We start from the raw sequence: 13,531 nt of genomic DNA on the forward strand, positions 1-13,531 counted from the left end.
TGTTCTGCCAACAGCTGAAATTGCTTATTGATTCATATTTTTTCTCGAGTGTTCCTTTTCGGTTTTATCTTATTTATTAGGGACTAGACCATGACTGAAGTGACTTAGCAGCAGCAGCAGCAGACCAATCTGAGACTTGTTATGTTAAAATTAAATTGAATGTTTGTTTAAAACATTTTAATTAGAATTAACAGACATAATATATACATAATTTTTGCTACACTAGAACATATAAAGATAATATTTAAGGAACGTGAATTAGTTCTTAGTCTTCTTATGCATTTTGCTAGTCTGATTTAGTGTCAATTCGCAGCAAAGGGGTGATTCTGGGCTGCCAGCTCCTCTCCATACAGTGGCTCCACCATGGTTGAGGGCTCAGGTTCTCCCACTGGCCCCTTTGCATTCTAGGAGGCAGTTGGAGAAGATATCCAGTGTGCTAAAGTCAGGCCTGAAGGTGACACACATTACTTTTGCTCACGAAACTTTTTTTTTTTTAATTAGTTGGAGGCTAATTACTTTACAATATTGTAGTGGTTTTTGTCATACATTGACATGAATCAGCCATAGATTTACATGTGTTCCCCATCCTGATCCCCCCTCCCACCTCCCTCTCCGCCCTGCCCACGAAACTTTTTGAAGAATTTAGTTAGGTGGCTCCACCTAACTGTAAGGGAAGATTCAAATCAGTCTCTTAGTGTGCCTAAGGAAAAAGATACATGACTTAGTCAGCATTCAGCAGTGTCTCAGTCACGGAGACATGGCATATAAGCTGCTATGTATTGCATGCATCTCTGTATTTCAGGACCCAGCACAGTTCTCATTCCATATGTGGTAATGAATTGCTATCGAACTTTCTGTTGGCTATATAAGCAAATAAAATAGTACATCAGGACTATATCATCACTTATAATGATTTTCAAAAATTTTGTTCTATTCTAGCCTATAATAACTTGAGATCAAGTAAAGTTATGTTGACCTATTTCTTTAATGTTGCAAAAATGTAGTCATCAAATGCAAAGTCCTTTAGAAATGGTTTCTATCAGAAAATAATAAGCATCATAACATCTAGAGGAAATGTCAGATGATGTATGAATGCCTGAAAATATGACATCCACTGTTGTGAACTAATATTATCTTAAGTAATGTGAACAACTTGAGCCAAGAAATAGAAATATGTATAATATAAACAAGTCAAAATATTCAAATGAGGAAGCCCTAAACTGCTGCCTTACATACATCTGATAAGATCTTTTTGTCCCATATAGGTATGTTTACTGCAGTTCTCCACAGAAAGAGTAAGCACCCATACTGAATAGTAGCAGGGAGGCAGTTGGGGGGTACTTTTCATCAGTAGCCAGTTCTCTAAAAGAGAAGATTGCCATCATCTTCTCACTTAAAAATAGGTCGCTCTAAAGTAGGTTGCTAGTATGGTATTATTGATTGCAACACCACCTTCTTTTCTTTTTTTGCTCCCACCCCACATTGCCTTTTTATTGAACCAAATAAATTATGTTAAAAAACCTGCATTTAAGTTACAGTTAACCTTTGCATATGGAGGTAAAACCTCTTTCATTATTTATATTTGAAAGTATTTGTTTAAATCATTTCTGATATCATATAGTGTAGTAGATAACACAATTACAGAGAAGGAGTAACAACAGTTAGTTACAATAGAGTGATACAGGGATAATAAATCCAAAGGGAGCAAAAGCTCCTTTTAACAAGGTCTGAATGGATGCATTAAAAACTATGCATGTAGTTTCTTCTAAAAGGTACATTTATTGGAGTAATGGCCAGGGAGACTAAGACAGTTGAACTGCTTCCTGAAAGGCTTCTTGAGAAGGACTGGGTTATAGGGCATACATCGGGGAGATGGAAGAGATGTTACCTGGGTGAAGGCCCATCTGAAAAAAATGTGGGGTGACTTCCAAGGTGGGAGTGATGGCTGGGGAATTCTTTCTGCTTCAGCTGGGATACTTGGAACGCTGCTCTTTCACCTCCTATCTCTGTGGTTTTGTAACTCAGCCTCTTCATTATTAATGAATTCTAAAATGCAGGTAAGTAAACCAATGAAAAAAAATTTCAATTTACTATTTAGCTGAAGCTTCTAAAAAATGACTTGACAAATTAAAGGATTCTGAAGAGCAATACTAACGAAGCCCTAAAAGTGTCTGTGGTGATGGAGGGGCTGATGCTCTTCAGGAAACCTGTGGGTCGTCAGCGCCACCTTTTCTTTTACATTCATGCACCTTTTCACCTTTCTCTGTCTCGATGCTCCCGGCAAAATTTTTTGGTTGAGTGAGATAAGGCCAGACTTTGCGGCAGAGCCTCAGGTAAGCATTCTAGCTCTGCAGTACCAAGTGACCCAGCATAAGTTCCGCATCTCGGTTTCCTTATCTGAAATACTTACCTCACTGGGTAGCTCTACAACATAAGTAAGATCATTATCAAGGGCTCAGTAGCGTCTTGAGACACACGTGTGACCCTTGTGTTACGCGTCTGCGAGGATGGCAGGCCCTGTATAGAGTTCAGAGTAGCTCTTACGATCTCTTCTTTCCTCCGGAGCCCAGTGAGTGTGCCCCACCGGTGAGCGCGGCTGACCTTCGGAGCCCTCCAGGTCTGCGCCGGCAGGTGAGCGCCCCGTTGGTTCCAGTCGGCCGGTGGCGGGGGAGGGGAGAAGGAAGCTGGAGGGGGGAGGGGGAGAGGGAGGGGCGGAGCTGCCCGGGACGCTCCCGGCGGCACCGCGCGTCCTGGGCTACTGCCCGGGGAGAGACGAGGAGGCGGCAGCAGCAGTGGCGCCCACAGGCCGAGCTCTCGGCGCTCTGGGGGATCTGCCGGTGATTGGTCCAGAGAGGAGGGGGTGGCGGTAGCCAGAATCCGCCGCTCTAGCGGCGGCGTCAGGTGAGAGCGCTAGCCGCAGAGACTCGGGCGTGGCGGCTGCCGCACAGGGAATCGGAGCCAAACTCTCGGCGCGGCCTTGCGCGTCCTGGGAGGAAGGGACGCGGAGACACTTGCTGACGACTCGACGCAGAAGTTGCCCCTGTCGAGTCGCACCGAGCGTGTCATGCAAGCGACGCCCCCCTGGGTCAGGTCGCCCCTCAGGTGCCCTCCGAGCGCGCGCTCGCGGCCGGATGAGGGCGGGAGCGGGCGCCGAGCCGCGAACGAAAGCGGTCAGATGAGCGGTGGGGGCGACTATAACTTCAGGCGGGTGGCGATTCGGCGGAAGTCCAACCCCTCCTACCTGCCGCTCGGGACCCCGCGACCCTGGAGTCGGCCGTCGTCGCACCTGGCTTGGGCCCAGTCGGCCACGTCCAGGGGCCAGGCCTCGGCAGACGCCCCAGGTAAGCGTTTCGGGAGGTAAGGGTGGGCGGGGGTGTTGTCGCAGGTGAGGGACCGCCTTTGCCCGGCAGGTGCGTCGGGTCCGCAGCAGCCTTGGGAGCCGGCGCCGAGACCTTCCCGGGGGCCCGCGCCGGTCCGCCCAGCCACTTAGCTAATTGTGTCCGTTCCCCCAAAGGGCCTAGGTGGGGGCGCGCCTGGCGCCGAACTACCTGTCCTGGAGGTCACTCACCAGGGAATTCCGGAAGTAAAAGATAACTTTAAAAAACAAACAAAACCGTTTGGTTAGGAATTAATAAGATCTGTTTTCTACATACTGAGGTTTAAGTTTTTTCGCTAAATTGCTTCGGGCAGACGTTGTGAAGAATTAATACAATGAATGCGGCAGGCTAGATCCACCCTGGTCCGGCAGACGTGTTTGAGTGACTTCGGACCTGCAATCCTGAGTGCTCTAGTTTTCCCTTTTGAAAAAGACGCTTGAGGAAAAACTGCAGGACTCTCAGAAGGAAACATATTCTTACTATCATGAAATTGAATTTTATTGTGTTTTTGTGTTGTTAAATTAAGATGATCAGTAATGCGGTATTTGAATTCTGATTTCTCATTGACTCTTAGTCTTGGAAGAAATCCTCAGACTGACCTATTCCAGCCCACAATTTTTCTTCTTTCTTTAAAGGCATTCTGTTCTCCCTAGGCAGGCTTGAAGCTCTGTAGGACACGCCAGGGATTTTTCTCTTGAATTGCGAAACTTTTCTTTAAAATCCCTGCCCCCCATTTTGCGCTTTACTGTGAAAAACCAAAGATGGCTTGTATGTAGACCAGTTATGAGGCAGAAACCTTATTTGAGTAGTGGAAATAAAAATTCTTTTATTCACTTACACACATTTTATTCTTATTAAGCAAAGCTGTTATGATGGTTTAAATGTGAGGTATCGGAATTTAAAAATGTTTCTCTGTCCTTGTCCTGAAGCTGTAGTATTCACAGGGCAGAAAAACATGATGGATGATGACTTACAAATTTATAGCTACATTAGATAAGGGAAGAAAGAATGATGTGAGAAAATATATAAGTGAAAGTCGCTCGGTCGTGTCCGACTGCGACCCCATGGACTATACATATGCAGTCCCTGGAATTCTCCAGGCCACGATACTGGAGTGGGTAGCCTTTCCCTTCTCCAGGGGATTGGTAATTGAATCACAGTGCTTTAGCTCTCAATTTCCTTATCTTCAAAGTAAAGACTGGTGAAATAATCTCTAAATTCTCTTCCAGATTTAGGGGTGAGTCACTCTAAATGAATAGAAGAGGATTTTCTTCCATTTTAAGTGAAAATTCATTACTTTGTTTTGGAGTTACTATTTATCAATTTTTAAATTGAGTTACTTGATTTCTGAATCATCAGCAGTTTTCAGTTTGAGGGTAAAGGGATCCAGTTTCTTTACATCATTATTACTTAAAAATCATCAGTTCAGTTCAGTCGCTCAGTCATGTCCGACTCCTTGCGACCCCATGAATCGCAGCATGCCAGGCCTCCCTGTCCATCACCAACTCCGAGTTTACTCAAACTCATGTCCATCGAGTCGGTGATGCCATCCAGCCATCTCATCTTCTGTTGTCCCCTTCTCCTCCTGCCCCCAATCCCTCCCAGCATCAGGGTCTTTTCCAACGAGTCAACTCTGTGCATGAGGTGGCCAAAGTACTGGAGTTTCAGCTTCAGCATCAATCCTTCCAATGAACACCCAGGACTGATCTCCTTTAGGATGGACTGGTTGGATCTCCCTGCAGTCCAAGGGACTCTCAAGAGTTCTCCAACACCACAGTTCAAAAGCATCAATTTTTTGGTGCTCAGCTTTCTTCACAGTCCAACTCTGTGACCACTGGAAAAACATGACCATACATGACCACTGGAAAAACCATAGCCTTGACTAGACGGACGTTTGTTGGTAAAGTAATGCCTCTGCTTTTTAGTACTTAAAATTACTGTTACTTAAAATCACATGCTTAGTTTCAAACTCTGAGTCTGTGAACAGAAGTTGAATTACTCTACTAGAAGTAGGAGTGAGCAGTCTGTAAACCATTTCTACAAGGCAGCTGTGCCTTTAGAAGAGTCCTTTCTTCTTTTCTATTCTCTTTTTTCCTTAGGAGAAAATCCATAACACTTTTTTTTTTTAATTGAGGTGGAGAGCCTGCAATAACTTTTCTAGATCTGTTAGGTTGTCTCAGTGTTGTTTAAAAGAACTCAAAAGTTTTTGTTGCCGTTATTTTCAAGGTTGAAAATTAATTACCGTATGGAATAATTGTTTGTCTTTACCATAGTGTAATCTGTAGTATCTGTTGGAGAGTGATCTAATGTTTTGCAAAGTAGTCTGAAACTATTCAGTTTGGTGAGATGAAAACATTTTAGAAATTGCTTCCTTTTTTGAGTCTTATCTTCCTCCCTATTAAGTTTTATCTGTTATCATATATATAAGATCCTCTCCTCATCAAAAAGTAAACCATGTTTAAATTTCCAAGAAATGCCAATTTACTCTGTAGTACCTAGAAAAGTATTTATAAATGAAAACTACAGCATTTAGACCCATTGCATATGTAGTAGATGTTACTCATAATTGAAATGTTACTTTCTCTGTTGAAGAAGGAACAAAAACTGAAAGGTCAAGAATGTAGAGAATTCAGTTTAATGATCTTGTGTTATATTCTATGATTGTGAAAGCCATTATTTTTAGAGTTCTCTGCTTTTTCCTAAAAAAGAAAAAGACAGAAGACAAGTCTACTGACTGCATCTTCCATTTATATCTGAATGGGAATGTCCTCATCCAGATGAGGTAATTAAATTAAGACATAGGCTTTGGGGTCATATAGCGCCTGATTTCAAGTCGTTACACTGCCAGTTGTATGAACTGAATCACGTTTCTTAATTTCTCAGTTTCTTCATCTGGACAGTGGAAATAACAGAACTTTATAACATTGTGGGAAGGATAAAGTAAGCTTATACTGATGAATGTCTGACACAAAACTAGCAATACAGCACATAAAAAGGAGTCATTATCCATCTGTTTCCCAAAGTCTGGTGCTGGGACTGGCACGTAAGAGACACTGTAACTACTTCGGATGAATGAAAATCCTTCTCCTGTGATGTTCATGCTATTTATTGAGTGCGTTTTCTGTACTAAGAACTGTGGTTTGTGATACACATATAAGTATGTTTGTGTGTGAATTTATTTCACAACAATTTTAGTAGATAGGGAGTATTATGCTCATTTTCCAGCTAAAGAAATTAAAACCCAGAAAGTTTTAGTAAACTTGCTTGGAATCTTAAACTAGTACTTGTTTAGCTAGTTTCAAATTCATGTGTGCCTGACATTAAAGGCAGTGCTCTTACCACACTTCACATAAAGCATGTAATTCCATTATGGTAAAAATATATATTTAAAGGTATATTTTATGCACACAGTAGAATGAAAATTTTCTTATTTTGTGTGTGTGCGTGTGTTTTTGTTTTTGGTCCAGCTTTTTTTCTGTTTTCCCTTTTCTCTTTTCCGTAGTCTGAATATCCAAAGCCCTTGGGGTTGAGAGAGAGTTTATTTATTGAATATCATTGAAGGTAGCTTATCTCCTCAGTTATTCCTTAGCTTTATGAGAATCTTGAAGAATCTTTATTGAAGATGATTTTCTGTAGAAAATATATTTGCTTCTACTTCCAACCATGGCCACTTTGATTAGCCAGGCATTTCTCAGACTTGAAGAATATGTAAATTTAGCTCAGGTTTGCTGAGGGAAGATCAGCATTGTTGTCATTAATTTTTCCACTTAGGTTTGGTGTAGGTTTACAGACTTCTCTTGGATGGAAGGCAGATTTTTCCTGAAAGTGAAAGTGGCTCAGTCTTGTCTGACTCTTTGCGACCCCATGGACTATCATGGCCAGAATAATGGAGTGTGTAGCCTGTTCCCTTCTCCAGGGAATCTTCCCAACCCAGGGATCGACGCCAGGTCTCCTGCATTGCGGGTGGATTCTTTACCAGCTGAGCCACCAGGGAAGCCCAAGAATACTGGAGTGGGTAGCCTATCCCTTCTCCAGCGGATCTTCCCAACTCCAGAATTGAACCGGGGTCTCCTGCATTGCAGGCGGATTCTTTACCAGCTGAGCTCTCAGGGAAGCCCTAGGCCATTCTCTTTCCAAGGTTGTTACAGTAACTCCTTCGTTGTGGGTTCCAGGTTCAGTCCCTTTCGAGTTTTATAAGCTCAAGACCCATGTCCTATCCTACCAGAGTGGAAATTCCTGGGCTCTAGGTTCTACCACCTAGGTTTAGGTTTATTGTTTTTTTTCTTCTTTTTTACTCTTGTCCTTCGGAATCTCCTTTGTTTTCTTATGATTTCAGCAATGCATTTAAAAGTGTATCTGTTGTAATTTATTCAACATCTGGGTCCTTTGTGGTCAAGGGCTTTCCATACTATTTGATGTGCACACTTTCTATAAGTAGATTTCCTTTTCCCAGTTCTCACCCTTGTTAGAATGGAAGGCAGATTCTTCCTGAAAGTGAAAGTGGCTCAGTTGTGTCCGACTCTTTGCAACCCCATGGACTATAGAGTCCATGGATTTCTCCAGGCCAGAATACTGGAGTGGGTAACCTGTTTCCTTCTCCAGGGCATCTTCCCAACCCAGGGGTGTTTTTTCAACACATACTCCAATATCCTGTGCACTTTTTGAGGACTAACTTTTACCTTTGTTGGAGAAGGAGGGATGAAGATTCAGGTTATAGCAGTAAGAGTAATTGTAGGCTTCTCTGGTGGCTCAGCAGTAAAGAATCTGCCTTCAGTGCAGGAGACACAGGTTCCATCCCTGGGTCAGACAGGTCCCCTGAAGAAGGAAATGGCAACCCACTCCAGTATTCTTGCCTAGAAAAATCCCATGGACAGAAGAGCCTGGCAGGCTATAGTCCATGGCGTTGCAAAAGAGTTGAACATGACTTAGGGACTAAACAAAACTGTAAGAGTACTTGTTTTTATTGAATGCTGGTTGTGAACCAGGACTGTTTGTGTTTTACTTATTCTTATGACAGCACTGCAAGATAGATGGTATTATCATTTTAGGGGAAAGGGAAAATCAAGTTTCAGTGTTCTACAACCAGTCTAACCTTCTGAGAGAGAATGAACCAGGTCTCTCTGATTCCAGTACTCACATGCTTATAATACTAGTTCTTAAGGTTTCTTAGGGCTTTGGAGGCAAAGTGCAGTGCAGGTACTGTGTTTCACATATGTTAGGGTTAATGTTGTTTGTTTTAATGAATGCATATTATATTTGAAACAGTGATCTAAGCAAACTATCTAAAGATTTATAATAAAGTGGTAATGATGATCTTATCAGTTATTCTTAAAAGTTGCTTAAGATTGACTTTCAAATAAGAAAAGTCCTTCAGAGGAGCAGAAACCAGGAAGAGTTTTCTTATTTCGTGGAAGGCCAAGAGCAGTTTAAAGAGTAGTCAGTCGTCTTTCAGTGAGTAGCCACGTAAACTTGTGAACCTTGGAATGTTGAGAGAGTTTTAATCCATAGTAACCTTTCTGCTTGCAGAAATGCTGCTTGCCCAAAATGTAAGCTCTTCTAGGCACATAGCTTCCCACCCTCTTTATCCACTTCCTGCTTAGCCCTCTGCTCCCCTTTGTTCTTATTCAATTGCTACGTCCGGTCCACCTCTTGGTGACCCAATGAAGAGCAACACGCCAGGCTTCCCTTTCCTTCACCGTCTCCTGAAGTTTGCTCAAACTCTTGTCCATTAAGTCCATGATGCTATCCAACCATCTCATCCTCTGCCACCTCTTCTCTTTTTACCCTCAATCTTTCCAGCATCAAGGTCTTTTCCAGTGAGTCAGCTCTTCGCATCAGGTGGCCAAAGTATTGTGCTTCAGCTTCAGTCCTTCCAGTGAATGTTCAAGACTGAATTCCTTTAGGATTGACTGGTTTGATCTCCTTGCTGTCCAAGGCACTCTCAAGAGTCTTCTCCAGCACCACAGTTTGAAAGCAACAATTCTTTGGTGCTCAGCCTTCTTTATTGTCCATCTCTCACATCTGTACATGACTACTGGAAAAACCATAGCTTTGACTGTATGGACCTTTGTTGGTGAAGTGATGTCTCTGTTTTTTAATATGGTATCTAGGTTTGTCATAATTTTTCTTCCAGGGAGCAAGCATCTTAATTTCATAGCTGCAATCACCATCTGCAGTGATTTTTGGAGCCCAAAAAAATAAAGTCTCTCACTGTTTCTACTTTTTCCCTTCTATTTGTCATGAAGTGACATGATGCTGAATGCCATGATCTTCGTTTTTTAAACGTTGAGTTGTAAACCAGCCTTTTCACTCTCCTCTTTCACTTTCATCAAAAAGTTCTTTAATTCCTGTCCGCTTTCTGCCATAAAGGTGGTGTTATATGCATATCTGAGGTTATTGATATTTCTCCTGGCAGTCTTGATTCCAGCTTGTGCTTCATCCAGCCCAGCATTTCGCATGATGTACTCTGCATATAAGTTAAACAAGCAGGGTGACAATATACATCCTTGATATTATTTCACTATTTGGAACCAGTCCATTGTTCCATGTCCAGTTCTAACTGTTGCTTCTTGACCTGCATACAGATTTCTCAGGAGGCAGGTAAGGTGGTCTGGTATTCCCATCTCTTGAAGAATTTTCCACAGCTTGTTGTGATTCACACAGTCAAAGGCTTTAGCGTAGTCAATGAAGCAGAAGTAAATGTTTTTCTGTAGCTCTCTTGCTTTTTCTGTGATCCAGCGGATATTGGCAATTTGACATCTGTCTTTTTAAAATCCTTTTTTAAAGCTTTTCTAAATCCAGGTTGAACATCTAGAGTTTCTCGGTTCACATACTGTTGAAGCCTATCTTGGAGAATTTTGGGCATTATTTTGCTAGCGTGTGAGATGAGTGCAGTTGTGTGGTAGTTTGAACATTCTTTGGCATTGCCTTTCTTTGGGATTGGAATGAAAACTGACCTTTTCCAGTCCTGTGGCCGCTGCTGAGTTTTCCAAGTGGCAGGGTAGAAGGACGTGCACTCCTCCTATGGCAACTCCAAAATTGCAGCTCACCATTGAACAACCATTGACAGGAGAATGTTGGATCCCACCAAAAAAAGATACCCCACATCCAAGGACAAAGGGGAAGCCCAACACGACAGTAGGAGGGCCGAAATCACGTTTAGAACCAAACCCCATGCCCGTCAGAGATGCTCTGAGGGCTCAAACAAAACCTTGTGCACGCCAGGACCCAGGGGCCCCACAAGAGACTGAGCCAGACCTGCCTTTGAGTGTTTGAGTGTCTCCTGCTGAGGTACAGGTCAGCAGTGGCCTGTGACAGGGGTGGGGCTCTCACTACAACAGACCTGGGAGGCACGGTGTGTGAGCCCCACCACAGAGCCACTGAGCAGACAACCCACAAACTGGCAAACAGTTATACCAAAGAAGTTCTTGCACTGTTGCGAAAGTTCTAAGGCCCACAAGAGATTTCCCAATCTGGTGATCTGGCAAAGGGACTGAGAACCTCTGGAGAATTTGACTTTGAAGGCCAGTGGGATTTGATTACAGAATTTCCACAGGACTGGGGAAATAGACTCTTGGAGATCAGAAACAAAACCTTATGTGCATCAGGACCCAGAAGAAAGGAGCAGTAACCCCACAAGAGACTAAGCCAGACTTGCCTGTGAGTGTCCAGGAGTCTCCAGTGTAGGCATGGGTCGACATTGGCCTGCCGTGGGTTCAGGGGCACTGAATACAACAGCCCCAGTATAAGTCCTTTTGAAGGAGGTTGCCATTACCTCTGTCATACTGAGGCCAAACTGCGGGGAGGGAACACAGCCCCACCCATCAACAGAAGATTGGATTAAAGATTTATTGAGCTTGGCCCCAGGCCTTCCCTGGTGGCTCAGACAGTAAAGAGTCTGCCTGCAATGAGGGAGACCCGGGTTCGATCCCTGGGTTGGGAAGATCTGGAGAAGGAAATGGAACCCACTCCAGTATTCTTGCCTGGAAAATCCCATGGACGGAGGAACCTGGCAGGGTACACACCATGGGGTGGCAAAGAGCCCATCAGAGTAAGACCCAGATTTCCCCTTTTCCTGGGTATTTTTCTTCTGCCCTCCTAGAAAAAAAATCCTTCTGAATTCATTCCTGCCAGCCACCTCAACTTCTTGACTAAATTTCTCCTTGTATTTCCTGTGCCTGCCCCACCAGTCCCTGAATTGAGTCATTCATTGCCATTGCTCCTCAAAGTCCACTCAAGGGCTCAGTAAATATTGGGTCAACAGAAGAACCCCAAAGCAGTGCATCATATCTTGCTTCAACATATGAATTTTCTGACAATGCTCACAGAATATGAAATTAATTTCCTTTGATGGTTGTGAATTCCCTATGAAAATATTCAAAGAGAGGCAGGATGCCTTGGTGCCTGTAGCGTAGACAGAATATCAGATGTAACCTTTTCTGACTAGTAATCCCAGCTTACACACTAAAATATTCTGTCAGTGATCTTAGCTGTCCTTCTGTATCTACACCATTCATGTACTCTTTTATCAAGAATATGTACTGATTTTGTGCAGGAGTGTATCATTAGGAAAGGCATGGGAATAGTATACTTTGTTCTCTTTGAGGTTTCATGGACTAGATGTCCCTTTTAGTGTAACAGTTTGGTTATTCCTGGCATCCTTTCTGATACTGTGATGTGTCTTGGCGCAAGAGTTTGTACTGGAGTTTGTAGGCCCTGGGTTGCTCCTCCACTAAAAGGCCTCAGAATGCTTTCTTACATTGTCAATAGTTTCATTACATCTGTCATTTCCAGTTCCTGGTGTCCTCTCCTTGAGCAGCCTTTTTTGTCTTTGCTTGTTATTTCTCACTATTAGGGAGCCAAGATTTAAATTCCAGCTCTTAACCACTGTACTTTCCTACCTCCATGAATTTCTTATTGCCAGATTTTTAATATCTCTAAATATAAGAATACTAATTATTGATCTTTAGTAATGGGAAAGACACTGTTTCTGATATTTTTATCCAGTTTATCCGGAGTCTTAAAAAGGGCAACTCTGGTCAACTATAGTGAATGAGGAAGGGGAAAAAAAAGACATATCAAGGAAAAGGAGAAACAGTCTTAGAAACAATTCTGAAGATGGAAACAAAGCATAGCTTTCTGGTCTTTGCGGTACAACCAGACCTCTTGGGAATACTTACCTAATTCAGGCCTCCACTGCTTTTTCTTACATCTCATTAGCAAGGTGATGGTTACATACTGAATTTTGAAATTATGTAAATAGTGTTAATTTTCAAGAATTCTGTTAAATTTGAGGTGTTCTGCAAAAAAGAGGCAAAACTGCATTTCTCCTCTTTTACCCCATTTAAAAAGGCTATAATGAGTGGCTGTATAATAGAATGTATAGGATAATATAGAGTGTATATCTTAACATAATACATATCAATACAATATACATATACAGGTGTATGTATGTAGTATTAATATATCAATACCATGATCCTGTTGGTATGTGTTGGCAGACCACTTTAGTTTTTTTAATTAAGAAAATTACGCATAGCTCTTTTCACTCTTTAAATATCTTAGTATAATAAAAACTTGGATGTGAGTAGTTATATTGAGAGAGTCTGTCTCCCATAGAAGAACTAGGGAACTGACTAGGGTGCTAATTAGAGGCCCTTATTGTCCTTTTACAGAAAGCAGTAAACTCAGGCCACTGGTTATGAAAACTGTGAAAAGAAGGGAAGAGAAGGATTCAGGAGGAAGCAGGGAGGAAACTGCCAATGATGGCAGTCATTGTTCTGAAGTCAGCTTGATGCCCAGTATAAGCTCATTTTCATGGAGAGTTAAAGCCCATTTCTGAGTTTTGGAACTGAATGAATGACTTGTATATTTTTGTTAACCTGGGGGATTTGCCTTAACCACATTGTGGTCATTGGGGAGGTAGAAAAAAGAAATAGAAAATTAAAAGGTATTCACATAACCGCCACCTTCAGAGGCAGCTGTCATCAAACAATGTCTGAAGGCCTCTGATGAGCCAGCTGGCAGGGATGGGGCCAGTGCTTCTCTTCCTCACGGTCTTGGTGGTGGTTCATTTCTATAAACTTCCATCTATAACTGATGCACTAAATGCCATATTTCAGAACAGTCATTCCTGCATGTCTTTGTTAATTGCT

General features: G+C 42.5%; 1 protein-coding gene across 1 annotated transcript in view; it reads left to right on the plus strand.

Moving 5' to 3' along the window:
• The first annotated feature begins 2,927 nt into the window (after positions 1–2,927).
• FGD4 (FYVE, RhoGEF and PH domain containing 4) overlaps positions 2,928–13,531 on the plus strand; it is a 238,296-nt gene continuing 227,692 nt past the window's right edge. Inside the window, exon 1 of the mRNA XM_020911005.2 lies at positions 2,928–3,341. Coding sequence (XP_020766664.2) covers positions 3,065–3,341 — 277 coding nt within the window. The 5' untranslated portion in view covers positions 2,928–3,064. The remainder of the gene's footprint in view (positions 3,342–13,531) is intronic.

This window comes from Odocoileus virginianus, chromosome 23 (assembly GCF_023699985.2).
Source record: "Odocoileus virginianus isolate 20LAN1187 ecotype Illinois chromosome 23, Ovbor_1.2, whole genome shotgun sequence".
Taxonomy (NCBI): domain Eukaryota; kingdom Metazoa; phylum Chordata; class Mammalia; order Artiodactyla; family Cervidae; genus Odocoileus; species Odocoileus virginianus.